Genomic DNA, 26721 nt, shown 5'->3' on the forward strand with positions numbered 1-26721 from the left:
CGGAAACAACGCTCATCGACACATTCAAGAAGTACCATAGTGTTAACAAAGAATTTCATTATTCTCTTATTTTGGAAATTCGAATACGTGCCATGAATATTTTTAAAATTCGGTTTACTCCTTGCAGCTAATTGTAGCCGTAGTTTCTGTGGTGTAGTGGTTATCACGTTCGCTTCACACGCGAAAGGTCCCTGGTTCGAAACCGGGCGGAAACAACGCTCATTGACACATTCTGTAGTACCATAGTGGTAACAGAAAATTTCATGAATTCTTTATTTTGGAAATTCGAATACGTGCCATGAATATTTTTAAAATTCGGTTTACTCCTTGCAGATAAATCAAGCAGCAGTTTCTGTAGTGTAGTGGTTATCACGTTAGCTTTACACGTGAAAGGTCCTCAGTTTGAAACCGGGAGGAAACGCTGCTCTTTGACATGTGCAGTAGGTACTGTACTATTAACAGACAATAGTTATTTTCATAAATGCCTAATTTTGGAAATTTGAACACGTGCCATGAATATCTGTAAAATTCGGTTTACTCCTTGCAGATAATTGTTGAAGAAGTTTCTGTAGTGTAGTGGTTATCACGTTCGCTTAACCCGCGAAAGGTCCTCGGTTCGAAACCGGGCGGAAACAGAGCTCTTTGACACGTGCAGTAGGTACTGTACTTTCAACAAAGAATTGTTATTTTCATAAATTCTGTATTTTGGAAATTCGAATACGTGCCCTGAATATCTGTAAAATTCGGTTTACTTCTTGCAGGAAAATCAAGCAGCAGTTTCTGTAGTGTAGTGGTTATCACGTTCGCTTTACACGCGAAAGGTCCTCGGTTCGAAACCGGGCGGAAACAGTGCTCTTTGACAAGTGCAGTAGGTACTGTACTTTCAACAAAGAATTGTTATTTTCATGAATTCTGTATTTTGGAAATTCGAATACGTGCCATGAATATCTGTAAAATTCGGTTTACTCCTTGCAGCTAAATGTAGCAGCAGTTTCTGTAGTGTAGTGGTTATCACGTTCGCTTTACACGTGAAAGGTCCTCAGTTTGAAACCGGGAGGAAACAGTGCTCTTTGACATGTGCAGTAGGTACTGTACTATTAACAGAGAATAGTTATTTTCATAAATGCCTAATTTTGGAAATTTGAACACGTGCCATGAATATCTGTAAAATTCAGTTTACTCCTTGCAGATAATTGCCGAAGCAGTTTCTGTAGTGTAGCGGTTATCAGGTTTGCTTAACACGCAAAAGGTCCTCGGTTCGAAACCGGGCGGAAACAGAGCTCTTTGACAAGTGCAGTAGGTACTGTACTTTCAACAAAGAATTGTTATTTTCATGAATTCTGTATTTTGGAAATTCGAATACGTGCCATGAATATCTGTAAAATTCGGTTTACTCCTTGCAGCTAAATGTAGCAGCAGTTTCTGTAGTGTAGTGGTTATCACGTTCGCTTTACACGTGAAAGGTCCTCAGTTTGAAACCGGGAGGAAACAGTGCTCTTTGACATGTGCAGTAGGTACTGTACTATGAACAGAGAATAGTTATTTTCATAAATGCCTAATTTTAGAAATTTGAACACGTGCCATGAATATCTGTAAAATTCAGTTTACTCCTTGCAGATAATTGTTGAAGCAGTTTCTGTAGTGTTGCGGGTTATCACGTTCGCTTAACACGCGAAAGGTCCTCGGTTCGAAACCGGGCGGAAACAGAGCTCTTTGACACGTGCAGTAGGTACTGTACTTTCAACAAAGAATTGTTATATTCATGAATTCTGTATTTTGGAAATTCGAATACGTGCCATGAATATCTGTAAAATTCGGTTTACTCCTTGCAGCTAAATGTAGCAGCAGTTTCTGTAGTGTAGTGGTTATCACGTTTGTTCACACGCGAAAGGTCCCTGGTTCGAAACCAGGCGGAAACAACGCTCATCGACACATTCAAGAAGTACCATAGTGTTAACAAAGAATTTCATTATTCTCTTATTTTGGAAATTCGAATACGTGCCATGAATATTTTTAAAATTCGGTTTACTCCTTGCAGCTAACTGTAGCAGTAGTTTCTGTGGTGTAGTGGTTATCACGTTTGTTCACACGCGAAAGGTCCCTGGTTCGAAACCAGGCGGAAACAACGCTCATCGACACATTCAAAAAGTACCATAGTGTTAACAAAGAATTTCATTATTCTCTTATTTTGGAAATTCGAACACGTGCCATGAATATTTTTAAAATTCGGTTTACTCCTTGCAGCTAATTGTAGCAGTAGTTTCTGTAGTGTAGCGGTTATCACGTTCGCTTTACACGCCCCTTTTTGGAGTTTCAGGAAGTGGAAGAGAAGCAGGTGTCTGAGTGCTTGAGAGAGAATATCGTTTTTTTGGAGGTCTAGTTGACTTATAAGTTTGAAAGTTTGTGAGTGACTGTAGTGAAGTTTCTGTGAAACGTTTTTGCTATTGTCCCCCATCAGCGTGAGCTGTTTGGGGATATTGCTTAAAATAACCGGACGGACAACATGGCTTCGACATCAAGAATACAAACGACGACGAAAGGACAACAGTGAAATCAGAATGTTAAACGAAGAACTGAAAAAAGAACATATGAGAAGGAACTGACGGTGAACGTGGAAATAAGTGGAGAAGGGAAAATAACAACGATGGAATTGCTGAGAGGAATAAAGGAAGTTTGCGGAACAATACTGGGATGTCGAATGAAAGACGGGAATAAGTATGAAGTAACAATGTCTCATGTAAATGGAAAAGAAAGACTAATAGACGGGCTAAAGATAAAGAACTGTCAAATCATGGCTAAAGAACTAGGGAACGATGAGCTGGTGGTGTAGTAGAATGGATGCCTCTAGTTGTGCTAAATTCAGATATGACTCTTCTAGAAATGCATTATGGAAACTTATGAATGAGGAGAATCTAGTAGATATATGGAGGGCTGAAAATCCAAACAGAAGAGTATTCTCTAGAAGGCAGGTGGTTCTAAAGGAATTAAAACAAAGCAGAATTGATTTATGTCTAGCAAAACAAGAATTGGTGCAGAATGTTAAGAAGGTGTCATATACCTTTACAGCATATAGTGATCATGCAGTAATGTCATTTCAAATGGGTTTTGGTGTGGAGAGGAGAGGGGGAGGTGTCTGGTGTTTAAATGCCAGTCTGTTAAAGGAGGAAGGATATAGAAATGAAATTGTTGAATGTATTAATGATGAAATGTCTAATGTACTGTTAAAAGAGAATGTGTGTTTATGGTGGGAGGAAGTGAAAGTAAAAGTAAAAAATAGGAGTATTAGGTATGCAAAAAATCATAACCGTTTAGATAAGCAGAAAGAAATAATGCTTAGGAATAGGATGTTGCATGAACTTGAAAAGGCTGATACGGATCCAGACTATGATGTTGTGAATTATTTGAAAATCCATGCAGAGCTGGGTCGTTATGAAAAAAATAAATGTTTGGGTGCTATTGTTAGGAGCAGGGCACAGTACGCTTTGGAGGGAGAGAAATGTACATCCTTTTTTTGGGTCTGGAAAAAGAAAACAAACTAAGAGTTACATTGTAGAGTTGGAAGATGAAAGAGGTGTAAAGGTAAACGATTTTGTTGGGATCTTAGAGACAGTTGAAACCTTTTACAGAAATCTTTACAAAAAGAATGATGTAGATAAAGTGTGTGTTGTAAAAGTGTTGGATACAATTAGTGCCAAAGTATCGCAGGCAGATAGAATGATGTGTGATGAAGAGATTTCGATTATGGAAATCAAGGAAGCAATTGTTAGCACGCAAGGTAATAAAAGTCCGGGTTTGGATGGTTTAACAAATGAGTTCTATAAAGTCTTTGTAGATATTTTGGCACCCATTTTAGTGAGGGTGTTTCATTATATGGAAGAGAATAAGGAAATCCCTGAGTCTATGTCAACTGGAATGTTAACGATCTTATTCAAAAATAGGGGCAGTAGATTAAAGTTAGAAAATTATAGGCCTATTAGCCTTCTAAATTCGGATTATAAGATACTGACTAAAGTGTTAGCGAATAGGATGAAAAAGGTGATTGGGAGTATTATTGAATCAACACAAGCCTACGGCATACCTGGAAGAGATATTGCAGATGTAATTTGTACAATTAGGGATGTTGTTAATCAAATGAAAAATGAAGGTGGTATAGTTTTAAGTTTGGACTTTAACAAAGCTTTTGATAGAGTGGAGCACAGCTTTTTATTACAGACTTTGGAGAGGTTTGGGTTTGGGCCAAAGTTTGTATCTTGGATCAACCTGTTGTATAGTGGGGCTAAAAGTTGTGTTAAATGTAACGGAGTGTTAACAGATACTTTCCCTGTGGAGAGGTCAGTAAGGCAGGGCTGTCCTTTGTCAGCTCTGCTGTACAGTGTTTCTACAGAACCGTTAGCTACATTGATAAATAGTAATAAAGAAGTAAGGGGTGTTGGAATCCCAGGTGGTGGTGTCAGTGTTGTACATCAGTACGCTGATGACACTACTTGTACTGTGAAGGATATAGAAAGTATTGGAAGCATTATGGGGATCATAGATATATATGGCAAGGCATCGGGTGCTAAAGTTAATATAGAGAAGACTGAAATAATGTTTGTTGGGGATATCAATGTAAACGGGTGTGAGATTCCATTCAAGAGCGCAAAGGATTTTATTAAAGTGCTGGGAGTAAACATTGGTGTAAAGGAGAAAGAGGCAAAAGATATAACTTGGACTGGGATCCTTAATAAAGTCAAGCTAACGTTGAATTTCTGGAAAAATAGAAAACTAAAGTTACAAGGGAAAGTAATTGTTGCAAATGCTTTGGTATTATCCAAATTTGTGTATGTTTTGGGAGTCCTGGACATGCCGGAGTGGGTCCTAAATGAATTGAATAATGTGGTGTCAAATTTTATTTGGGATGGTAAAGGAGTGAGAATATCTCAGAAAACATTGATTGCTGACTATGTGGATGGAGGTTTAAAACTTGTAGATTTAGATGTCAAAAGAAAAGCTATTAGGATAAAAACAGTAAAGAAATATTTGTATGACAGTGAAGATTATGGCTGGAAACACTTCTTTAGAGTCTACTTAGAGGAGAGTGGTGGTTGTGAGGATAATGGTTTATTGATGGGGCTTAAAAGGGCAATGTTTGAAAAGGTACCAGATTTTTATAAAGAGGTGCTAAATGCATGGGCAGAGTTGTTGCCTAATGTATATTATGAATGTGGACATATTGACCTGATTATGAATCAACCTATATTTCTGAATGAGAAAATCAAGAACAAAGAAAAAGTTTTGTATAATAAAGTATTTATGAGTGCAGGTCTACGGCAAATAAAAGATTATACATATGAGGTAATTCCAGGGTTTTTACCTGGGGAAGCTATTTTTGACATAATCAATGAATGGGATGAAGAGGTGGGAAGGGGAACAGTGAATAATATGTATGACAAGATAAAGAATAGTATACCAAGAGCATGGGTTGATTTAATAAATAGTGAAGTTGAAAGAGAAGATTTATTTGTATTTCCTAATTTGTTCATTGGTAGCAGTAAGAAGAAAGTACATTTATCTAGTATACCAGTGAAAAGATTGTATAGAATAATGGTAGGAAAAGTGTGTAGAAGGCCGGCTGCTGAGAAATTTTGGAAAGTAGTTTTTCCGGAATTGGATGAAAAAAAGATATGGGGAAATTTAAATGTAAAATATAATAGTAAGGAGTGTGAAAATAATGATTTCAAACTAAGACATAATAGAATATTTACAAAGGTGGTGCTAAAGAAAATTAATTGTGAGATAGTAAGGGAATGCGACGTATGTGGACGTTTCCGGAAACTCTTATGCATTTGTTTCTAGAATGTGAGGATTTAAAATATTTTTTTGTAAAGTTAAGGAAATGTTATGTAGAAACTGGGGGGAGATTTCGTGAAAAAGTATGCGTGGGAGGAACTTTTGTTATTTGGAGTGTCTGGTAAATGTGAGGGTGCTAATGTGTGTTTGTTGAATATGGTTTTGAGTTTTGTGAGGTATGCTATTTTTTGTAGGAGGAATTATGTTTCTTTTGACAGAAAGAGGGTTCAGGTGTGGAGTATCTTTATAGCACTGTTCAGTAAACACATAGATATGTTGTTTAATTATGGGATGGAACATTTTGATGAGTCTTTTGTTGAAGGGAGTGGGTTAATTTCACGAGAGGAGAGTGGAGGTATCACTTATAATTTTTGAAAGCACTGTTTTTGTTGATAATTTGATAGGGGGTGAATTGTTCACCTGCCTCTGTTAGTCTAGTGTCTTCTGTATTGTTCTCTGTGGATTGTACTGTAAACAGTAGATTGTACTGTAAATATTGTAAACAAACATTTTTGATAATAAAAAAATAAAAAAAATAAAAAAAAAATCACGTTCGCTTAACACGTGGAAGGTCCTCGGTTCGAAACCCGGCGGAAACAGAGCTCTTTGACACGTGCAGTAGGTACTGTACTATCAACAAAGAATTGTTATTTCATAAATTCTGTATTTTGGAAATTCGAATACGTGCCCTGAATATCTGTAAAATTCAGTTTACTTCTTGCAGGAAAACCAAGCAGCAGTTTCTGTAGTGTAGTGGTTATCACTTTCGCTTTACACGCGAAAGGTCCTCGGTTCGAAACCGGGCGGAAACAGTGCTCTTTGACACGTGCATTAGGTACAGTAATTTTAAAAGAGAATAGTTATTTTCATAAATGCCTAAATTTGGAAATTTCAACACATGCCATGAATATCTGTCAAATTCGGTTTACTCCTTGCAGATAATTGTCGAAGCAGTTTCTGTAGTGTAGCGGTTATCCCGTTCGCTTAACACGCGAAAGGTCCTCGGTTCGAAACCGGGCGGAAACAGTGCTCTTTGACACGTGCAGTAGGTACAGTAGTTTTAAAAGAGAATAGTTATTTTCATAAATGCCTAAATTTGGAAATTTCAACACGTGCCATGAATATCTGTAAAATTCGATTTACTCATTGTAGCTAAATGTAGCAGCAGTTTCTGTAGTGTAGTGGTTATCACGTTCACTTTACACGTGAAAGGTCCTCAGTTTGAAACAGGGAGGAAACAGTGCTCTTTGACATGTGCAGTAGGTACTGTACTATTAACAGAGAACAGTTATTTTCATAAATGCCTAATTTTGGGAATTTGAACACGTGCCATGAATATCTGTAAAATTCGGTTTACTCCTTGCAGGTAATTGTTGAAGCAGTTTCTGTAGTGTAGCGGTTATCATGTTCGCTTAACACGCGAAAGGTCCTCGGTTCGAAACCGGGCGGAAACAGAGCTCTTTGACACGTGCAGTAGGTACTGTACTTTCAACAAAGAATTGTTATTTTCATGAATTCTGTATTCTGGAAATTCGAATACGTGCCATGAATATCTGTAAAATTTGGTTTACTCCTCGCAGCTAAATGTAGCAGCAGTTTCTGTAGTGTAGTGGTTATCACGTTTGCTTCACACGCGAAAGGTCCCTGGTTCGAAACCGGGCGGAAACAACGCTCATCGACACATTCAAGAAGTACCGTAGTGTTAACAAAGAATTTCATTATTCTCTTATTTTGGAAATTCGAATACGTGCCATGAATATTTTTAAAATTCGGTTTACTCCTTGCAGCTAATTGTAGCAGTAGTTTCTGTGGTGTAGTGGTTATCACGTTCGCTTCATACGCGAAAGGTCCCTTGTTCGAAACCGGGCGGAAACAGCGCTCATTGACACATTCTGAAGTACCATAGTGGTAACAGAATGTTAATTTCATGAATTCTTAATTTTGGAAATTCGAATACGTGCCATGAATATTTTTAAAATTCGGTTTACTCCTTGCAGATAAATCAAGCAGCAGTTTCTGTAGTGTAGTGGTTATCACGTTAGCTTTACACGTGAAATGTCCTCAGTTTGAAACCGGGAGGAAACAGTGCTCTTTGACATGTGCAGTAGGTACTGTACTATTAACAGAGAATAGTTATTTTCATAAATGCCTAATTTTGGAAATTTGAACACGTGCCATGAATATCTGTAAAATTCGGTTTACTCCTTGCAGATAATTGTTGAAGCAGTTTCTGTAGTGTAGCGGTTATCGCGTTCGCTTAACACGCGAAAGGTCCTCGGTTCGAAACCGGGCGGAAACAGAGCTCTTTGACACGTGCAGTAGGTACTGTACTTTCAACAAAGAATTGTTATTTTCATGAATTCTGTATTTTGGAAATTCGAATACGTGCCATGAATATCTGTAAAATTCGGTTTACTCCTCGCAGCTAATTGTACCAGTAGTTTCTGTGGTGTAGTGGTTATCACGTTTGCTTCACACGCGAAAGGTCCCTGGTTCGAAACCGGGTGGAAAAAACGCTCATTGACACATTCTGAAGTACCATAGTGGTAACAGAAAATTTCATGAATTCTTTATTTTGGAAATTCGAATACGTGCCATGAATATTTGTAAAATTCGGTTTACTCCTTGCAGAAAAATCAAGCAGCAGTTTCTGTAGTGTTGTGGTTATCACGTTAGCTTTACACGTGAAAGGTCCTCAGTTTGAAACCGGGAGGAAACACTGCTCTTTGACATGTGCAGTAGGTACTGTACTATTAACAGACAATAGTTATTTTCATAAATGCCTAATTTTGGAAATTTGAACACGTGCCATGAATATCTGTAAAATTCGGTTTACTCCTTGCAGATAATTGTTGAAGAAGATTCTGTAGTGTAGTGGTTATCACGTTTGCTTAACACGCGAAAGGTCCTCGGTTCGAAACCGAGCGGAAACAGAGCTCTTTGACACGTGCAGTAGGTACTGTACTTTCAACAGAGAATTGTTATTTTCATAAATTCTGTATTTTGGAAATTCGAACACGTGCCCTGAATATCTGTAAAATTCGGTTTACTTCTTGCAGGAAAATCAAGCAGCAGTTTCTGTAGTGTAGTGGTTATCGCGTTCGCTTTACACGCGAAAGGTCCTCGGTTCGAAACCGGGTGGAAACAGTGCTCGTTGACACGTGCAGTAGGTACAGTACTTTTAAAAGAGAATAGTTATTTTCATAAATGCCTAAAATTGGAAATTTCAACACGTGCCATGAATATCTGTAAAATTCGGTTTACTCCTTGCAGATAATTGTCGAAGCAGTTTCTGTAGTGTAGCGGTTATCACGTTCGCTTAACACGCGAAAGGTCCTCGGTTCGAAACCGGGCGGAAACAGAGCTCTTTGACAAGTGCAGTAGGTACTGTACTTTGAACAAAGAATTGTTATTTTCATGAATTCTGTATTTTGGAAATTCGAATACGTGCCATGAATATCTGTAAAATTCGGTTTACTCCTTGCAGCTAAATGTAGCAGCAGTTTCTGTAGTGTAGCGGTTATCACGTTCGCTTTACACGTGAAAGGTCCTCAGTTTGAAACCGGGAGGAAACAGTGCTCTTTGACATGTGCAGTAGGTACTGTACTATTAACAGAGAATAGTTATTTTCATAAATGCCTAATTTTGGAAATTCGAACACGTGCCATGAATATCTGTAAAATTCGGTTTACTCCTTGCAGATAATTGTAGCAGTAGTTTCTGTGGTGTAGTGGTTATCACATTCGCTTTACACGCGAAAGGTCCTCGGTTCAAAACTGGGCGGAAACAGTGCTCTTTGACACGTGCAGTAGGTACAGTACTTTTAAAAGAGAATAGTTATTTTCATAAATGCCTAAATTTGGAAATTTCAACACGTGCCATGAATATCTGTAAAATTCGGTTTACTCCTTGCAGGTAATCGTTGAAGCAGTTTCTGTAGTGTAGCGGTTATCACGTTTGCTTAACACGCGAAAGGTCCCTGGTTCGAAACCGGGCGGAATCAACGCTCATTGACACGTGCAGTAGGTACTGTACTTTCAACAAAGAATTGTTATTTTCATGAATTCTGTATTTTGGAAATTCGAATACGTGCCATGAATATTTTTAAAATTCGGTTTACTCCTTGCAGCTAATTGTAGCAGTAGTTTCTGTGGTGTAGTGGTTATCTCGTTTGCTTCACACGCGAAAGGTCCCTGGTTCGAAACCGGGCGGAATCAACGCTCATTGACACATTCTGAAATACCATAGTGGTAACAGAAAATTTCATGCATTCTTTATTTTGGAAATTCGAATACGTGCCATGAATATTTTTAAAATTCGGTTTACTCCTTGCAGAAAAATCAAGCAGCAGTTTCTGTAGTGTAGTGGTTATCACGTTGGCGTAACACCCGAAAGGTCCTCGGTTCGAACCCGGGCGGAAACAGAGCTCTTTGACACGTGCAGTAGGTACTGTACTTTCAACAAAGAATAGTTATTTTCATAAATTCTGTATTTTGGAAATTCGAATACGTGCCATGAATATCTGTAAAATTCGGTTTACTCCTTGCAGCTAAATGTAGCAGCAGTTTCTGTAGTGTAGTGGTTATCGCGTTCGCTTTACACGCGAAAGGTCCCTGGTTCGAAACCGGGCGGAAACAGTGCTCTTTGACACGTGCAGTAGGTACAGTACTTTTAACAGAGAATAGTTATTTTCATAAATCCTGTATTTTGGAAATTTGAACACGTGCCATGAATATCTGTAAAATTCGGTTTACTTCTTGCAGCTAAATGTAGCAGCAGTTTCTGTAGTGTAGTGGTTATCACGTTCTCTTTACACGCGAAAGGTCCTCGGTTTGAAACCGGGCGGAAACAGTGCTCTTTGACACGTGCAGTAGGTACAGTACTTTTAAAAGAGAATAGTTATTTTCATAAATGCCTAAATTTGGAAATTTCAACACGTGCCATGAATATCTGTAAAATTCGGTTTACTCCTTGCAGCTAATTGTAGCAGTAGTTTCTGTAGTGTAGCGGTTATCACGTTCGCTTTACACGCCCCTTTTTGGAGTTTCAGGAAGTGGAAGAGAAGCAGGTGTCTGAGTGCTTGAGAGAGAATATCGTTTTTTTTGGAGGTCTAGTTGACTTATAAGTTTGAAAGTTTGTGAGTGACTGTAGTGAAGTTTCTGTGAAACGTTTTTGCTATTGTCCCCCATCAGCGTGAGCTGTTTGGGGGATATTGCTTAAAATAACCGGACGGACAACATGGCTTCGACATCAAGAATACAAACGACGACGAGAAAGGACAACAGTGAAATCAGAATGTTAAACGAAGAACTGAAAAAAGAACATATGAGAAGGAACTGACGGTGAACGTGGAAATAAGTGGAGAAGGGAAAATAACAACGATGGAATTGCTGAGAGGAATAAAGGAAGTTTGCGGAACAATACTGGGATGTCGAATGAAAGACGGGAATAAGTATGAAGTAACAATGTCTCATGTAAATGGAAAAGAAAGACTAATAGACGGGCTAAAGATAAAGAACTGTCAAATCATGGCTAAAGAACTAGGGAACGATGAGCTGGTGGTGTCCTTTTTGAACTTGCCCGCATACATTACGGATGAGGAGATAGAAGAGAAACTAAAAGGCTGGAAGGTGAAGGCGACCACGCCAATCAAGAGGAGGATGTGGCCAGGAACGGACATTGTAGATGGGACAAGATTTTGCAAGGTAAAGTTTACAGACAATGTGCAATCCTTGCCATATTCTACTAAATTTAACACTGTCGAGGGATTTGAATATTTTCGTGTAATCCACGACAATCAAGTGAAGGTATGTAGATTATGTATTCAGCCGGGGCACATACTTAAGGAATGTCCGGAATTCACATGCCACAAATGTAGTGAACAAGGGCATTATGCCAGAGAATGTCGGAACATAGGAAATGTGTGCAAAATGTGTGACAGACCTAAAGTTAGATGTAGCTGTAATAAGGGAGAAAATCACTTACTTTTGCAAACAATGGACCTCACGTCTGAGGAAGAGGGGAGTGTGCCTATGGAGAGGGAGGATGAGAGTGACATGGAGAGTGTGACTCCAGAGACAGTGGCAGATAAGCTTGAAGAGCCTGTAATGTCTCCTGGCAAAGCACGAGACGCCGTTTTAGTCTCTGCTGCTGACAAGGTGGAACAGCAGCACATGATGGGTGAAAGACATACACAGGTGGAGATGGTGCAAGGTGCTTCTCAGGTGCCTGAGCCAGCTTTAAGCCTGTGTAAAAATTACACCAAAGAGTGGGCTGGGTCCACTGAAGTCACGGGCACTGTTAAAGCGCACTTTTCAAAAGGCTTCCCCGCCGATCCCCCAAAAATCCAAATAAAGAGACGGATGATGAAATAGATAGTGAGGATCTTCAGTTGTTTGTAAAAAATAAGAGGTCATTGTCGAAAACCAGGGAGATGATGGGTTTTGGAAAAAGAAAAAGTAGGATTTTTAAGGACTTGTTTGGCTCTGATTATACTTCTGCACACATTCATAATGATTACAGTCGCATCCCTAAATGGTAACAGTTTGAGAAACATGAGCAAATTTGAGCAGGTATTAGTGTCTGTTAAGGCAGACATGTTGTGTTTTCAAGAGACCAATTGGACAGACTCCAAAATGCAGGAGATTAAGAGTAAATGGTCAGATTTAATTTTTTGTAGTCATGGAGGGGATAAAACATGTGGTGTGGCTATTTTGATAAAAAATGATGTGGTGCAAAATGTAAAAGAAATATATGCTGACAATGATGGCAGACTTATTGTAATTGAATTTGAAGTTCAAAATGTAGTTTTTCGTTTAATTAATGTTTATGCTTCAAACATTGAATCTGAAAGGAGAGAAATGTTTCACAAATTAAAAACACTGTGCTCAGAAAACTGTATACTGATAGGAGATTTTAATGTGAGGTGTAGTAGAATGGATGCCTCTAGTTGTGCTAAATTCAGATATGACTCTTCTAGAAATGCATTATGGAAACTTATGAATGAGGAGAATCTAGTAGATATATGGAGGGCTGAAAATCCAAACAGAAGAGTATTCTCTAGAAGGCAGGTGGTTCTAAAGGAATTAAAACAAAGCAGAATTGATTTATGTCTAGCAAAACAAGAATTGGTGCAGAATGTTAAGAAGGTGTCATATACCTTTACAGCATATAGTGATCATGCAGTAATGTCATTTCAAATGGGTTTTGGTGTGGAGAGGAGAGGGGGAGGTGTCTGGTGTTTAAATGCCAGTCTGTTAAAGGAGGAAGGATATAGAAATGAAATTGTTGAATGTATTAATGATGAAATGTCTAATGTACTGTTAAAAGAGAATGTGTGTTTATGGTGGGAGGAAGTGAAAGTAAAAGTAAAAAATAGGAGTATTAGGTACGCAAAAAATCATAACCGTTTAGATAAGCAGAAAGAAATAATGCTTAGGAATAGGATGTTGCATGAACTTGAAAAGGCTGATACGGATCCAGACTATGATGTTGTGAATTATTTGAAAATCCATGCAGAGCTGGGTCGTTATGAAAAAAATAAATGTTTGGGTGCTATTGTTAGGAGCAGGGCACAGTACGCTTTGGAGGGAGAGAAATGTACATCCTTTTTTTGGGGTCTGGAAAAAGAAAACAAACTAAGAGTTACATTGTAGAGTTGGAAGATGAAAGAGGTGTAAAGGTAAACGATTTTGTTGGGATCTTAGAGACAGTTGAAACCTTTTACAGAAATCTTTACAAAAAGAATGATGTAGATAAAGTGTGTGTTGTAAAAGTGTTGGATACAATTAGTGCCAAAGTATCGCAGGCAGATAGAATGATGTGTGATGAAGAGATTTCGATTATGGAAATCAAGGAAGCAATTGTTAGCACGCAAGGTAATAAAAGTCCGGGTTTGGATGGTTTAACAAATGAGTTCTATAAAGTCTTTGTAGATATTTTGGCACCCATTTTAGTGAGGGTGTTTCATTATATGGAAGAGAATAAGGAAATCCCTGAGTCTATGTCAACTGGAATGTTAACGATCTTATTCAAAAATAGGGGCAGTAGATTAAAGTTAGAAAATTATAGGCCTATTAGCCTTCTAAATTCGGATTATAAGATACTGACTAAAGTGTTAGCGAATAGGATGAAAAAGGTGATTGGGAGTATTATTGAATCAACACAAGCCTACGGCATACCTGGAAGAGATATTGCAGATGTAATTTGTACAATTAGGGATGTTGTTAATCAAATGAAAAATGAAGGTGGTATAGTTTTAAGTTTGGACTTTAACAAAGCTTTCGATAGAGTGGAGCACAGCTTTTTATTACAGACTTTGGAGAGGTTTGGGTTTGGGCCAAAGTTTGTATCTTGGATCAACCTGTTGTATAGTGGGGCTAAAAGTTGTGTTAAATGTAACGGAGTGTTAACAGATACTTTCCCTGTGGAGAGGTCAGTAAGGCAGGGCTGTCCTTTGTCAGCTCTGCTGTACAGTGTTTCTACAGAACCGTTAGCTACATTGATAAATAGTAATAAAGAAGTAAGGGGTGTTGGAATCCCAGGTGGTGGTGTCAGTGTTGTACATCAGTACGCTGATGACACTACTTGTACTGTGAAGGATATAGAAAGTATTGGAAGCATTATGGGGATCATAGATATATATGGCAAGGCATCGGGTGCTAAAGTTAATATAGAGAAGACTGAAATAATGTTTGTTGGGGATATCAATGTAAACGGGTGTGAGATTCCATTCAAGAGCGCAAAGGATTTTATTAAAGTGCTGGGAGTAAACATTGGTGTAAAGGAGAAAGAGGCAAAAGATATAACTTGGACTGGGATACTTAATAAAGTCAAGCTAACGTTGAATTTCTGGAAAAATAGAAAACTAAAGTTACAAGGGAAAGTAATTGTTGCAAATGCTTTGGTATTATCCAAATTTGTGTATGTTTTGGGAGTCCTGGACATGCCGGAGTGGGTCCTAAATGAATTGAATAATGTGGTGTCAAATTTTATTTGGGATGGTAAAGGAGTGAGAATATCTCAGAAAACATTGATTGCTGACTATGTGGATGGAGGTTTAAAACTTGTAGATTTAGATGTCAAAAGAAAAGCTATTAGGATAAAAACAGTAAAGAAATATTTGTATGACAGTGAAGATTATGGCTGGAAACACTTCTTTAGAGTCTACTTAGAGGAGAGTGGTGGTTGTGAGGATAATGGTTTATTGATGGGGCTTAAAAGGGCAATGTTTGAAAAGGTACCAGATTTTTATAAAGAGGTGCTAAATGCATGGGCAGAGTTGTTGCCTAATGTATATTATGAATGTGGACATATTGACCTGATTATGAATCAACCTATATTTCTGAATGAGAAAATCAAGAACAAAGAAAAAGTTTTGTATAATAAAGTATTTATGAGTGCAGGTCTACGGCAAATAAAAGATTATACATATGAGGTAATTCCAGGGTTTTTACCTGGGGAAGCTATTTTTGACATAATCAATGAATGGGATGAAGAGGTGGGAAGGGGAACAGTGAATAATATGTATGACAAGATAAAGAATAGTATACCAAGAGCATGGGTTGATTTAATAAATAGTGAAGTTGAAAGAGAAGATTTATTTGTATTTCCTAATTTGTTCATTGGTAGCAGTAAGAAGAAAGTACATTTATCTAGTATACCAGTGAAAAGATTGTATAGAATAATGGTAGGAAAAGTGTGTAGAAGGCCGGCTGCTGAGAAATTTTGGAAAGTAGTTTTTCCGGAATTGGATGAAAAAAGATATGGGGAAATTTAAATGTAAAATATAATAGTAAGGAGTGTGAAAATAATGATTTCAAACTAAGACATAATAGAATATTTACAAAGGTGGTGCTAAAGAAAATTAATTGTGAGATAGAAAGGGAATGCGACGTATGTGGACGTTTCCCGGAAACTCTTATGCATTTGTTTATAGAATGTGAGGATTTAAAATATTTTTTTGTAAAGTTAAGGAAATGTTATGTAGAAACTGGGGGGGAGATTTTGTGAAAAAGTATGCGTGGGAGGAACTTTTGTTATTTGGAGTGTCTGGTAAATGTGAGGGTGCTAATGTGTGTTTGTTGAATATGGTTTTGAGTTTTGTGAGGTATGCTATTTTTTGTAGGAGGAATTATGTTTCTTTTGACAGAAAGAGGGTTCAGGTGTGGAGTATCTTTATAGCACTGTTCAGTAAACACATAGATATGTTGTTTAATTATGGGATGGAACATTTTGATGAGTCTTTTGTTGAAGGGAGTGGGTTAATTTCACGAGAGGAGAGTGGAGGTATCACTTATAATTTTTGAAAGCACTGTTTTGATATTTTCTTTGTTGATAATTTGATAGGGGGTGAATTGTTCACCTGCCTCTGTTAGTCTAGTGTCTTCTGTATTGTTCTCTGTGGATTGTACTGTAAACAGTAGATTGTACTGTAAATATTGTAAACAAACATTTTTGATAATAAAAAAAAAAAAAAAAAAATCACGTTCGCTTAACACGCGAAAGGTCCTCGGTTCGAAACCGGGCGGAAACAGAGCTCTTTGACAGTGCAGTAGGTACTGTACTTTCAACAAAGAATTGTTATTTTCATGAATTCTGTATTTTGGAAATTCGAATACGTGCCATGAATATCTGTAAAATTCGGTTTACTTCTTGCAGGTAAATGTAGCAGCAGTTTCTGTAGTGTAGTGGTTATCACGTTCGCTTTACACGTGAAAGGTCCTCAGTTTGAAACCGGGAGGAAACAGTGCTCTTTGACATGTGCAGTAGGTACTGTACTATTAACAGAGAATAGTTATTTTCATAAATGCCTAATTTTGGAAATTTGAACACGTGCCATGAATATCTGTAAAATTCGGTTTACTCCTTGCAGATAATTGTTGAAGCAGTTTCTGTAGTGTAGCTGGTTATCACGTTCGCTTAACACGCGAAAGGTCCTCGGTTCGAAACCGGGCGGAAACAGAGCTCTTTGACACGTGCAGTAGGTACTGTACTTTCAACAAAGAATTGTTATATTCATGAATTCTGTATTTTGGAAATTCGAATACGTGCCATGAATATCTGTAAAATTCGGTTTACTCCTCGCAGCTAAATGTAGCAGCAGTTTCTGTAGTGTAGTGGTTATCACGTTTGCTTCACACGCGAAAGGTCCCTGGTTCGAAACCGGGCGGAAACAACGCTCATCGACACATTCAGTAGAAGTACCGTAGTGTTAACAAAGAATTTCATTATTCTCTTATTTTGGAAATTCGAATACGTGCCATGAATATTTTTAAAATTCGGTTTACTCCTTGCAGCTAATTGTAGCAGTAGTTTCTGTGGTGTAGTGGTTATCACGTTTGCTTCACACGCGAAAGGTCCCTGGTTCGAAACCGGGCGGAAACAACGCTCATTGACACATTCTGTAGTACCATAGTGGTAACAGAAAATTTCATGAATTCTTTATTTTGGAAATTCGAATACGTGCCATGAATATTTTTAAAATTCGGTTTACTCCTTGCAGAAAAATCAAGCAGCAGTTTCTGTAGTGTAGTGGTTATCATGTTAGCTTTACACGTGAAAGGTCCTCGGTTTGAAACCGGGAGGAAACAGCTGCTCTTTGACATGTGCAGTAGGTACTGTACTATTAACAGACAATAGTTATTTTCATAAATGCCTAATTTTGGAAATTTGAACACGTGCCATGAATATCTGTAAAATTCGGTTTACTCCTTGCAGATAATTGTTGAAGAAGTTTCTGTAGTGTAGTGGTTATCACGTTCGCTTAACACGCGAAAGGTCCTCGGTTCGAAACCGGGCGGAAACAGAGCTCTTTGACACGTGCAGTAGGTACTGTACTTTCAACAAAGAATTGTTATTTTCATGAATTCTGTATTTTGGAAATTCGAATACGTGCCCTGAATATCTGTAAAATTCGGTTTACTTCTTGCAGCAAAATGAAGCAGCAGTTTCTGTAGTGTAGTGGTTATCACGTTCGCTTTACACGCGAAAGGTCCTCGGTTCGAAACCGGGCGGAAACAGCGCTCTTTGACAAGTGCAGTAGGTACTGTACTTTCAACAAAGAATTGTTATTTTCATGAATTCTGTATTTTGGAAATTCGAATACGTGCCATGAATATCTGTAAAATTCGGTTTACTCCTTGCAGGAAAATGTAGCAGCAGTTTCTGTAGTGTAGTGGTTATCACGTTCGCTTTACACGTGAAAGGTCCTCAGTTCGAAACCGGGAGGAAACAGTGCTCTTTGACATGTGCAGTAGGTACTGTACTATTAACAGAGAATAGTTATTTTCATAAATGCCTAATTTTGGAAATTTGAACACGTGCCATGAATATCTGTAAAATTCGGTTTACTCCTTGCAGATAATTGTCGAAGCAGTTTCTGTAGTGTAGTGGTTATCAGGTTCGCTTAACACGCGAAAGGTCCTCGGTTCGAAACCGGGCGGAAACAGAGCTCTTTGACAAGTGCAGTAGGTACTGTACTTTCAACAAAGAATTGTTATTTTCATGAATTCTGTATTTTGGAAATTCGAATACGTGCCATGAATATCTGTAAAATTCGGTTTACTCCTTGCAGCTAAATGTAGCAGCAGTTTCTGTAGTGTAGTGGTTATCACGTTCGCTTTACACGTGAAAGGTCCTCGGTTCGAAACCGGGAGGAAACAGTGCTCTTTGACATGTGCAGTAGGTACTGTACTATTAACAGAGAATAGTTATTTTCATAAATGCCTAATTTTGGAAATTTGAACACGTGCCATGAATATCTGTAAAATTCGGTTTACTCCTTGCAGATAATTGTTGAAGCAGTTTCTGTAGTGTAGCGGTTATCACGTTCGCTTAACACGCGAAAGGTCCTCGGTTCGAAACCGGGCGGAAACAGAGCTCTTTGACACGTGCAGTAGGTACTGTACTTTCAAAAAAGAATAGTTATTTTCATGAATTCTGTATTTTGGAAATTCGAATACGTGCCATGAATATCTGTAAAATTCGGTTTACTCCTCGCAGCTAAATGTAGCAGCAGTTTCTGTAGTGTAGTGGTTATCACGTTTGTTCACACGCGAAAGGTCCCTGGTTCGAAACCGGGCGGAAACAACGCTCATCGACACATTCAAAAAGTACCATAGTGTTAACAAAGAATTTCATTATTCTCTTATTTTGGAAATTCGAATACGTGCCATGAATATTTTTAAAATTCGGTTTACTCCTTGCAGCTAACTGTAGCAGTAGTTTCTGTGGTGTAGTGGTTATCACGTTCGCTTCACACGCGAAAGGTCCCTGGTTCGAAACCGGGCGGAAACAACGCTCATTGACACATTCTGTAATACCATAGTGGTAACAGAAAATTTCATGAATTCTATATTTTGGAAATTCGAATACGTACCATGAATATTTTTAAAATTCGGTTTACTCCTTGCAGAAAAATCAAGCAGCAGTTTCTGTAGTGTAGTGGTTATCACGTTAGCTTTACACGTGAAAGGTCCTCAGTTTGAAACTGGGAGGAAACAGTGCTCTTTGACATGTGCAGTAGGTACTGTACTATTAACAGACAATAGTTATTTTCATAAATGCCTAATTTTGGAAATTTGAACACGTGCCATGAATATCAGTAAAATTCGGTTTACTCCTTGCAGATAATTGTTGAAGAAGTTTCTGTAGTGTAGTGGTTATCACGTTCGCTTAACCCGCGAAAGGTCCTCGGTTCGAAACCGGGCGGAAACAGAGCTCTTTGACACGTGCAGTAGGTACTGTACTTTCAACAAAGAATTGTTATTTTCATAAATTCTGTATTTTGGAAATTCGAATACGTGCCCTGAATATCTGTAAAATTCGGTTTACTTCTTGCGGAAAATCAAGCAGCAGTTTCTGTAGTGTAGCGGTTATCACGTTCGCTTTACACGCGAAAGGTCCTCGGTTCGAAACCGGGCGGAAACAGTGCTCTTTGACAAGTGCAGTAGGTACTGTACTTTCAACAAAGAATTGTTATTTTCATGAATTCTGTATTTTGGAAATTCGAATATGTGCCATGAATATCTGTAAAATTTGGTTTACTCCTTGCAGCTAAATGTAGCAGCAGTTTCTGTAGTGTAGTGGTTATCACGTTCGCTTTACACGTGAAAGGTCCTCGGTTTGAAACCGGGAGGAAACAGTGCTCTTTGACACGTGCAGTAGGTACTGTACTATTAACAGAGAATAGTTATTTTCATAAATGCCTAATTTTGGAAATTTGAACACGTGCCATGAATATCTGTAAAATTCGGTTTACTCCTTGCAGATAATTGTTGAAGCAGTTTCTGTAGTGTAGCGGGTTATCACGTTCGCTTAACACGCGAAAGGTCCTCGGTTTTAAACCGGGCGGAAACAGAGCTCTTTGACACGTCCAGTAGGTACTGTACTTTCAACAAAGAATTGTTATTTTCATGAATTCTGTATTTTGGAAATTCGAATACGTGCCATGAATATCTGTAAAATTCGGTTTACTCCTCGCAGCTAATCGTAGAAGCAGTTTCTGTAGTGTAGTGGTTATCACGTTTGCTTAACACGCGAAAGGTCCCTGGTTCGAAACCGGGCGGAAACAACGCTCATCGACACATTCAAGAAGTACGTAGTGTTAACAAAGAATTTTATTATTCTCTTATTTTGGAAATTCGAATACGTGCCATGAATATTTTTAAAATTCGGTTTACTCCTTGCAGCTAATTGTAGCAGCAGTTTCTGTGGTGTAGTGGTTATCACGTTTGTTCACACGCGAAAGGTCCCTGGTTCGAAACCGGGCGGAAACAACGCTCATTGACACATTCTGTAGTACCATAGTGGTAACAGAAAATTTCATGAATTCTTTATTTTGGAAATTCGAATACGTACCATGAATATTTTTAAAATTCGGTTTACTCCTTGCAGAAAAATCAAGCAGCAGTTTCTGTAGTTTAGTGGTTTCTGTAGTTTAGTGGTTAAAAGAGAATAGTTATTTTCATAAATGCCTAAATTTGGAAATTTCAACACGTGCCATGAATATCTGTAAAATTCGGTTTACTCCTTGCAGATGATTGTTGAAGAAGATTCTGTAGTGTAGTGGTTTTCACGTTCGCTTCACACACCCCTTTTTGGAGTTTCAGGAAGTGGAAGAGAAGCAGGTGTCTGAGTGCTTGAGAGAGAATATCGTTGTTTTTGGAGGTCTAGTTGACTTATAAGTTTGAAAGTTTGTGAGTGACTGTAGTGAAGTTTCTGTGAAACGTTTTTGCTATTGTCCCCCATCAGCGTGAGCTGTTTGGGGATATTGCTTAAAATAACCGGACGGACAACATGGCTTCGACATCAAGAATACAAACGACGACGAGAAAGGACAACAGTGAAATCAGAATGTTAAACGAAGAACTGAAAAAAGAACATATGAGAAGGAACTGACGGTGAACGTGGAAATAAGTGGAGAAGGGAAAATAACAACGATGGAATTGCTGAGAGGAATAAAGGAAGTTTGCGGAACAATACTGGGATGTCGAATGAAAGACGGGAATAAGTATGAAGTAACAATGTCTCATGTAAATGGAAAAGAAAGACTAATAGACGGGCTAAAGATAAAGAACTGTCAAATCATGGCTAAAGAACTAGGGAACGATGAGCTGGTGGTGTCCTTTTTGAACTTGCCCGCATACATTACGGATGAGGAGATAGAAGAGAAACTAAAAGGCTGGAAGGTGAAGGCGACCACGCCAATCAAGAGGAGGATGTGGCCAGGAACGGACATTGTAGATGGGACAAGATTTTGCAAGGTAAAGTTTACAGACAATGTGCAATCCTTGCCATATTCTACTAAATTTAACACTGTCGAGGGATTTGAATATTTTCGTGTAATCCACGACAATCAAGTGAAGGTATGTAGATTATGTATTCAGCCGGGGCACATACTTAAGGAATGTCCGGAATTCACATGCCACAAATGTAGTGAACAAGGGCATTATGCCAGAGAATGTCGGAACATAGGAAATGTGTGCAAAATGTGTGACAGACCTAAAGTTAGATGTAGCTGTAATAAGGGAGAAAATCACTTACTTTTGCAAACAATGGACCTCACGTCTGAGGAAGAGGGGAGTGTGCCTATGGAGAGGGAGGATGAGAGTGTGACTCCAGAGACAGTGGCAGATAAGCTTGAAGAGCCTGTAATGTCTCCTGGCAAAGCACGAGACGCCGTTTTAGTCTCTGCTGCTGACAAGGTGGAACAGCAGCACATGATGGGTGAAAGACATACACAGGTAGAGATGGTGCAAGGTGCTTCTCAGGTGCCTGAGCCAGCTTTAAGCCTGTGTAAAAATTACACCAAAGAGTGGGCTGGGTCCACTGAAGTCACGGGCACTGTTAAAGCGCACTTTTCAAAAGGCTTCCCCGCCGATCCCCCCAAAAATCCAAATAAAGAGACGGATGATGAAATAGATAGTGAGGATCTTCAGTTGTTTGTAAAAAATAAGAGGTCATTGTCGAAAACCAGGGAGATGATGGGTTTTGGAAAAAGAAAAAGTAGGATTTTTAAGGACTTGTTTGGCTCTGATTATACTTCTGCACACATTCATAATGATTACAGTCGCATCCCTAAATGGTAACAGTTTGAGAAACATGAGCAAATTTGAGCAGGTATTAGTGTCTGTTAAGGCAGACATGTTGTGTTTTCAAGAGACCAATTGGACAGACTCCAAAATGCAGGAGATTAAGAGTAAATGGTCAGATTTAATTTTTTGTAGTCATGGAGGGATAAAACATGTGGTGTGGCTATTTTGATAAAAAATGATGTGGTGCAAAATGTAAAAGAAATATATGCTGACAATGATGGCAGACTTATTGTAATTGAATTTGAAGTTCAAAATGTAGTTTTTCGTTTAATTAATGTTTATGCTTCAAACATTGAATCTGAAAGGAGAGAAATGTTTCACAAATTAAAAACACTGTGCTCAGAAAACTGTATACTGATAGGAGATTTTAATGTGAGGTGTAGTAGAATGGATGCCTCTAGTTGTGCTAAATTCAGATATGACTCTTCTAGAAATGCATTATGGAAACTTATGAATGAGGAGAATCTAGTAGATATATGGAGGGCTGAAAATCCAAACAGAAGAGTATTCTCTAGAAGGCAGGTGGTTCTAAAGGAATTAAAACAAAGCAGAATTGATTTATGTCTAGCAAAACAAGAATTGGTGCAGAATGTTAAGAAGGTGTCATATACCTTTACAGCATATAGTGATCATGCAGTAATGTCATTTCAAATGGGTTTTGGTGTGGAGAGGAGAGGGGAGGTGTCTGGTGTTTAAATGCCAGTCTGTTAAAGGAGGAAGGATATAGAAATGAAATTGTTGAATGTATTAATGATGAAATGTCTAATGTACTGTTAAAAGAGAATGTGTGTTTATGGTGGGAGGAAGTGAAAGTAAAAGTAAAAAATAGGAGTATTAGGTACGCAAAAAAATCATAACCGTTTAGATAAGCAGAAAGAAATAATGCTTAGGAATAGGATGTTGCATGAACTTGAAAAGGCTGATACGGATCCAGACTATGATGTTGTGAATTATTTGAAAATCCATGCAGAGCTGGGTCGTTATGAAAAAAATAAATGTTTGGGTGCTATTGTTAGGAGCAGGGCACAGTACGCTTTGGAGGGAGAGAAATGTACATCCTTTTTTTGGGTCTGGAAAAAGAAAACAAACTAAGAGTTACATTGTAGAGTTGGAAGATGAAAGAGGTGTAAAGGTAAACGATTTTGTTGGGATCTTAGAGACAGTTGAAACCTTTTACAGAAATCTTTACAAAAAGAATGATGTAGATAAAGTGTGTGTTGTAAAAGTGTTGGATACAATTAGTGCCAAAGTATCGCAGGCAGATAGAATGATGTGTGATAAAGAGATTTCGATTATGGAAATCAAGGAAGCAATTGTTAGCACGCAAGGTAATAAAAGTCCGGGTTTGGATGGTTTAACAAATGAGTTCTATAAAGTCTTTGTAGATATTTTGGCACCCATTTTAGTGAGGGTGTTTCATTATATGGAAGAGAATAAGGAAATCCCTGAGTCTATGTCAACTGGAATGTTAACGATCTTATTCAAAAATAGGGGCAGTAGATTAAAGTTAGAAAATTATAGGCCTATTAGCCTTCTAAATTCGGATTATAAGATACTGACTAAAGTGTTAGCGAATAGGATGAAAAAGGTGATTGGGAGTATTATTGAATCAACACAAGCCTACGGCATACCTGGAAGAGATATTGCAGATGTAATTTGTACAATTAGGGATGTTGTTAATCAAATGAAAAATGAAGGTGGTATAGTTTTAAGTTTGGACTTTAACAAAGCTTTCGATAGAGTGGAGCACAGCTTTTTATTACAGACTTTGGAGAGGTTTGGGTTTGGGCCAAAGTTTGTATCTTGGATCAACCTGTTGTATAGTGGGGCTAAAAGTTGTGTTAAATGTAACGGAGTGTTAACAGATACTTTCCCTGTGGAGAGGTCAGTAAGGCAGGGCTGTCCTTTGTCAGCTCTGCTGTACAGTGTTTCTACAGAACCGTTAGCTACATTGATAAATAGTAATAAAGAAGTAAGGGGTGTTGGAATCCCAGGTGGTGGTGTCAGTGTTGTACATCAGTACGCTGATGACACTACTTGTACTGTGAAGGATATAGAAAGTATTGGAAGCATTATGGGGATCATAGATATATATGGCGAGGCATCGGGTGCTAAAGTTAATATAGAGAAGACTGAAATAATGTTTGTTGGGGATATCAATGTAAACGGGTGTGAGATTCGATTCAAGAGCGCAAAGGATTTTATTAAAGTGCTGGGAGTAAACATTGGTGTAAAGGAGAAAGAGGCAAAAGATATAACTTGGACTGGGATCCTTAATAAAGTCAAGCTAACGTTGAATTTCTGGAAAAATAGAAAACTAAAGTTACAAGGGAAAGTAATTGTTGCAAATGCTTTGGTATTATCCAAATTTGTGTATGTTTTGGGAGTCCTGGACATGCCGGAGTGGGTCCTAAATGAATTGAATAATGTGGTGTCAAATTTTATATGGGATGGTAAAGGAGTGAGAATATCTCAGAAAACATTGATTGCTGACTATGTGGATGGAGGTTTAAAACTTGTAGATTTAGGTGTCAAAAGAAAAGCTATTAGGATAAAAACAGTAAAGAAATATTTGTATGACAGTGAAGATTATGGCTGGAAACACTTCTTTAGAGTCTACTTAGAGGAGAGTGGTGGTTGTGAGGATAATGGTTTATTGATGGGGCTTAAAAGGGCAATGTTTGAAAAGGTACCAGATTTTTATAAAGAGGTGCTAAATGCATGGGCAGAGTTGTTGCCTAATGTATATTATGAATGTGGACATATTCACCTGATTATGAATGAACCTATATTTCTGAATGAGAAAATCAAGAACAAAGAAAAAGTTTTGTATAATAAAGTATTTATGAGTGCAGGTCTACGGCAAATAAAAGATTATACATATGAGGTAATTCCAGGGTTTTTACCTGGGGAAGCTATTTTTGACATAATCAATGAATGGGATGAAGAGGTGGGAAGGGGAACAGTGAATAATATGTATGACAAGATAAAGAATAGTATACCAAGAGCATGGGTTGATTTAATAAATAGTGAAGTTGAAAGAGAAGATTTATTTGTATTTCCTAATTTGTTCATTGGTAGCAGTAAGAAGAAAGTACATTTATCTAGTATACCAGTGAAAAGATTGTATAGAATAATGGTAGGAAAAGTGTGTAGAAGGCCGGCTGCTGAGAAATTTTGGAAAGTAGTTTTTCCGGAATTGGATGAAAAAAGATATGGGGAAATTTAAATGTAAAATATAATAGTAAGGAGTGTGAAAATAATGATTTCAAACTAAGACATAATAGAATATTTACAAAGGTGGTGCTAAAGAAAATTAATTGTGAGATAGAAAGGGAATGCGACGTATGTGGACGTTTCCGGAAACGCTTATGCATTTGTTTATAGAATGTGAGGATTTAAAATATTTTTTTGTAAAGTTAAGGAAATGTTATGTAGAAACTGGGGGGGAGATTTCGTGAAAAAGTATGCGTGGGAGGAACTTTTGTTATTTGGAGTGTCTGGTAAATGTGAGGGTGCTAATGTGTGTTTGTTGAATATGGTTTTGAGTTTTGTGAGGTATGCTATTTTTTGTAGGAGGAATTATGTTTCTTTTGACAGAAAGAGGGTTCAGGTGTGGAGTATCTTTATAGCACTGTTCAGTAAACACATAGATATGTTGTTTAATTATGGGATGGAACATTTTGATGAGTCTTTTGTTGAAGGGAGTGGGTTAATTTCACGAGAGGAGAGTGGAGGTATCACTTATAATTTTTGAAAGCACTGTTTTGATATTTTCTTTGTTGATAATTTGATAGGGGGTGAATTGTTCACCTGCCTCTGTTAGTCTAGTGTCTTCTGTATTGTTCTCTGTGGATTGTACTGTAAACAGTAGATTGTACTGTAAATATTGTAAACAAACATTTTTGATAATAAAAAAAAAAAAAATAAAAATCACGTTTAGCTTCACACGCGAAAGGTCCCTGGTTCGAAACCGAGGCGGAAACAACGCTCATTGACTCATTCAAGAAGTACCATAGTGGTAACAGAGAATTTCATTAGTCCCTTATTTTGGAAATTCGAATACGTGCCATGAATATTTTTAAAATTCGGTTTACTCCTTGCAGCAAAATGAAGCAGTAGTTTCTGTGGTGTAGTGGTTATCACGTTTGCTTCACACGTCAAATGGTCCCCGGTTCGAAACCGGGCGGAAACAGCGCTCTTTGACACATTCTGAAGTACCATAGTGGTAACAGAGAATATATTTCATGAATGCTAATTTTGGAAATTCGAATACGTGCCATGAATATCGGTAAAA

General features: G+C 38.0%; 1 protein-coding gene and 32 non-coding genes across 33 annotated transcripts; all 33 read left to right on the forward strand.

Annotated features, from left to right (window-relative positions):
• Nucleotides 1-142: 142 nt before the first annotated feature.
• On the forward strand, nucleotides 143-215 carry trnav-cac (transfer RNA valine (anticodon CAC)). Its single transcript has one exon. It is a non-coding gene; the product is annotated as a tRNA-Val (tRNA).
• A 347-nt stretch (nucleotides 216-562) lies between these two features.
• trnav-aac (transfer RNA valine (anticodon AAC)) lies at nucleotides 563-635 on the forward strand. The gene has a single exon. It is a non-coding gene; the product is annotated as a tRNA-Val (tRNA).
• A 141-nt stretch (nucleotides 636-776) lies between these two features.
• On the forward strand, nucleotides 777-849 carry trnav-uac (transfer RNA valine (anticodon UAC)). Its single transcript has one exon. It is a non-coding gene; the product is annotated as a tRNA-Val (tRNA).
• A 355-nt stretch (nucleotides 850-1204) lies between these two features.
• Nucleotides 1205-1277, forward strand: trnav-aac (transfer RNA valine (anticodon AAC)). Its single transcript has one exon. It is a non-coding gene; the product is annotated as a tRNA-Val (tRNA).
• Nucleotides 1278-1632: 355 nt separating this feature from the next.
• On the forward strand, nucleotides 1633-1706 carry trnav-aac (transfer RNA valine (anticodon AAC)). The gene has a single exon. It is a non-coding gene; the product is annotated as a tRNA-Val (tRNA).
• Nucleotides 1707-2563: 857 nt separating this feature from the next.
• Nucleotides 2564-13191, forward strand: LOC123738375 (uncharacterized). Its single transcript, XM_045713443.1, has 2 exons — nucleotides 2564-2821; nucleotides 11388-13191. The coding sequence occupies exons 1-2, from the start codon at nucleotides 2645-2647 to the stop codon at nucleotides 12201-12203; spliced, it is 993 nt and encodes a 330-aa protein (XP_045569399.1). The 5' UTR covers nucleotides 2564-2644; the 3' UTR covers nucleotides 12204-13191.
• On the forward strand, nucleotides 6569-6641 carry trnav-uac (transfer RNA valine (anticodon UAC)). The gene has a single exon. It is a non-coding gene; the product is annotated as a tRNA-Val (tRNA).
• Nucleotides 6783-6855, forward strand: trnav-aac (transfer RNA valine (anticodon AAC)). The gene has a single exon. It is a non-coding gene; the product is annotated as a tRNA-Val (tRNA).
• Nucleotides 7211-7283, forward strand: trnav-aac (transfer RNA valine (anticodon AAC)). The gene has a single exon. It is a non-coding gene; the product is annotated as a tRNA-Val (tRNA).
• trnav-cac (transfer RNA valine (anticodon CAC)) lies at nucleotides 7425-7497 on the forward strand. The gene has a single exon. It is a non-coding gene; the product is annotated as a tRNA-Val (tRNA).
• Nucleotides 8056-8128, forward strand: trnav-aac (transfer RNA valine (anticodon AAC)). The gene has a single exon. It is a non-coding gene; the product is annotated as a tRNA-Val (tRNA).
• trnav-cac (transfer RNA valine (anticodon CAC)) lies at nucleotides 8270-8342 on the forward strand. Its single transcript has one exon. It is a non-coding gene; the product is annotated as a tRNA-Val (tRNA).
• trnav-aac (transfer RNA valine (anticodon AAC)) lies at nucleotides 8690-8762 on the forward strand. Its single transcript has one exon. It is a non-coding gene; the product is annotated as a tRNA-Val (tRNA).
• trnav-uac (transfer RNA valine (anticodon UAC)) lies at nucleotides 8904-8976 on the forward strand. The gene has a single exon. It is a non-coding gene; the product is annotated as a tRNA-Val (tRNA).
• trnav-aac (transfer RNA valine (anticodon AAC)) lies at nucleotides 9118-9190 on the forward strand. The gene has a single exon. It is a non-coding gene; the product is annotated as a tRNA-Val (tRNA).
• Nucleotides 9546-9618, forward strand: trnav-uac (transfer RNA valine (anticodon UAC)). The gene has a single exon. It is a non-coding gene; the product is annotated as a tRNA-Val (tRNA).
• trnav-aac (transfer RNA valine (anticodon AAC)) lies at nucleotides 9760-9832 on the forward strand. The gene has a single exon. It is a non-coding gene; the product is annotated as a tRNA-Val (tRNA).
• Nucleotides 10180-10252, forward strand: trnav-aac (transfer RNA valine (anticodon AAC)). The gene has a single exon. It is a non-coding gene; the product is annotated as a tRNA-Val (tRNA).
• On the forward strand, nucleotides 10394-10466 carry trnav-uac (transfer RNA valine (anticodon UAC)). The gene has a single exon. It is a non-coding gene; the product is annotated as a tRNA-Val (tRNA).
• trnav-uac (transfer RNA valine (anticodon UAC)) lies at nucleotides 10608-10680 on the forward strand. The gene has a single exon. It is a non-coding gene; the product is annotated as a tRNA-Val (tRNA).
• A 3526-nt stretch (nucleotides 13192-16717) lies between the features above and the next one.
• On the forward strand, nucleotides 16718-16791 carry trnav-aac (transfer RNA valine (anticodon AAC)). The gene has a single exon. It is a non-coding gene; the product is annotated as a tRNA-Val (tRNA).
• Nucleotides 16792-16932: 141 nt separating this feature from the next.
• trnav-cac (transfer RNA valine (anticodon CAC)) lies at nucleotides 16933-17005 on the forward strand. The gene has a single exon. It is a non-coding gene; the product is annotated as a tRNA-Val (tRNA).
• A 136-nt stretch (nucleotides 17006-17141) lies between these two features.
• Nucleotides 17142-17214, forward strand: trnav-cac (transfer RNA valine (anticodon CAC)). The gene has a single exon. It is a non-coding gene; the product is annotated as a tRNA-Val (tRNA).
• A 348-nt stretch (nucleotides 17215-17562) lies between these two features.
• On the forward strand, nucleotides 17563-17635 carry trnav-aac (transfer RNA valine (anticodon AAC)). Its single transcript has one exon. It is a non-coding gene; the product is annotated as a tRNA-Val (tRNA).
• Nucleotides 17636-17776: 141 nt separating this feature from the next.
• trnav-uac (transfer RNA valine (anticodon UAC)) lies at nucleotides 17777-17849 on the forward strand. The gene has a single exon. It is a non-coding gene; the product is annotated as a tRNA-Val (tRNA).
• A 355-nt stretch (nucleotides 17850-18204) lies between these two features.
• trnav-aac (transfer RNA valine (anticodon AAC)) lies at nucleotides 18205-18277 on the forward strand. Its single transcript has one exon. It is a non-coding gene; the product is annotated as a tRNA-Val (tRNA).
• A 141-nt stretch (nucleotides 18278-18418) lies between these two features.
• On the forward strand, nucleotides 18419-18491 carry trnav-uac (transfer RNA valine (anticodon UAC)). Its single transcript has one exon. It is a non-coding gene; the product is annotated as a tRNA-Val (tRNA).
• Nucleotides 18492-18632: 141 nt separating this feature from the next.
• Nucleotides 18633-18705, forward strand: trnav-aac (transfer RNA valine (anticodon AAC)). The gene has a single exon. It is a non-coding gene; the product is annotated as a tRNA-Val (tRNA).
• Nucleotides 18706-19052: 347 nt separating this feature from the next.
• Nucleotides 19053-19125, forward strand: trnav-cac (transfer RNA valine (anticodon CAC)). Its single transcript has one exon. It is a non-coding gene; the product is annotated as a tRNA-Val (tRNA).
• Nucleotides 19126-19472: 347 nt separating this feature from the next.
• On the forward strand, nucleotides 19473-19545 carry trnav-aac (transfer RNA valine (anticodon AAC)). Its single transcript has one exon. It is a non-coding gene; the product is annotated as a tRNA-Val (tRNA).
• Nucleotides 19546-19685: 140 nt separating this feature from the next.
• Nucleotides 19686-19758, forward strand: trnav-uac (transfer RNA valine (anticodon UAC)). Its single transcript has one exon. It is a non-coding gene; the product is annotated as a tRNA-Val (tRNA).
• A 570-nt stretch (nucleotides 19759-20328) lies between these two features.
• On the forward strand, nucleotides 20329-20401 carry trnav-aac (transfer RNA valine (anticodon AAC)). The gene has a single exon. It is a non-coding gene; the product is annotated as a tRNA-Val (tRNA).
• Nucleotides 20402-26545: 6144 nt separating this feature from the next.
• trnav-cac (transfer RNA valine (anticodon CAC)) lies at nucleotides 26546-26619 on the forward strand. Its single transcript has one exon. It is a non-coding gene; the product is annotated as a tRNA-Val (tRNA).
• Nucleotides 26620-26721: the final 102 nt, after the last annotated feature.

Source organism: Salmo salar, unplaced genomic scaffold (genome assembly GCF_905237065.1).
Source record: "Salmo salar unplaced genomic scaffold, Ssal_v3.1, whole genome shotgun sequence".
NCBI classification, from domain to species: Eukaryota; Metazoa; Chordata; class Actinopteri; order Salmoniformes; family Salmonidae; genus Salmo; species Salmo salar.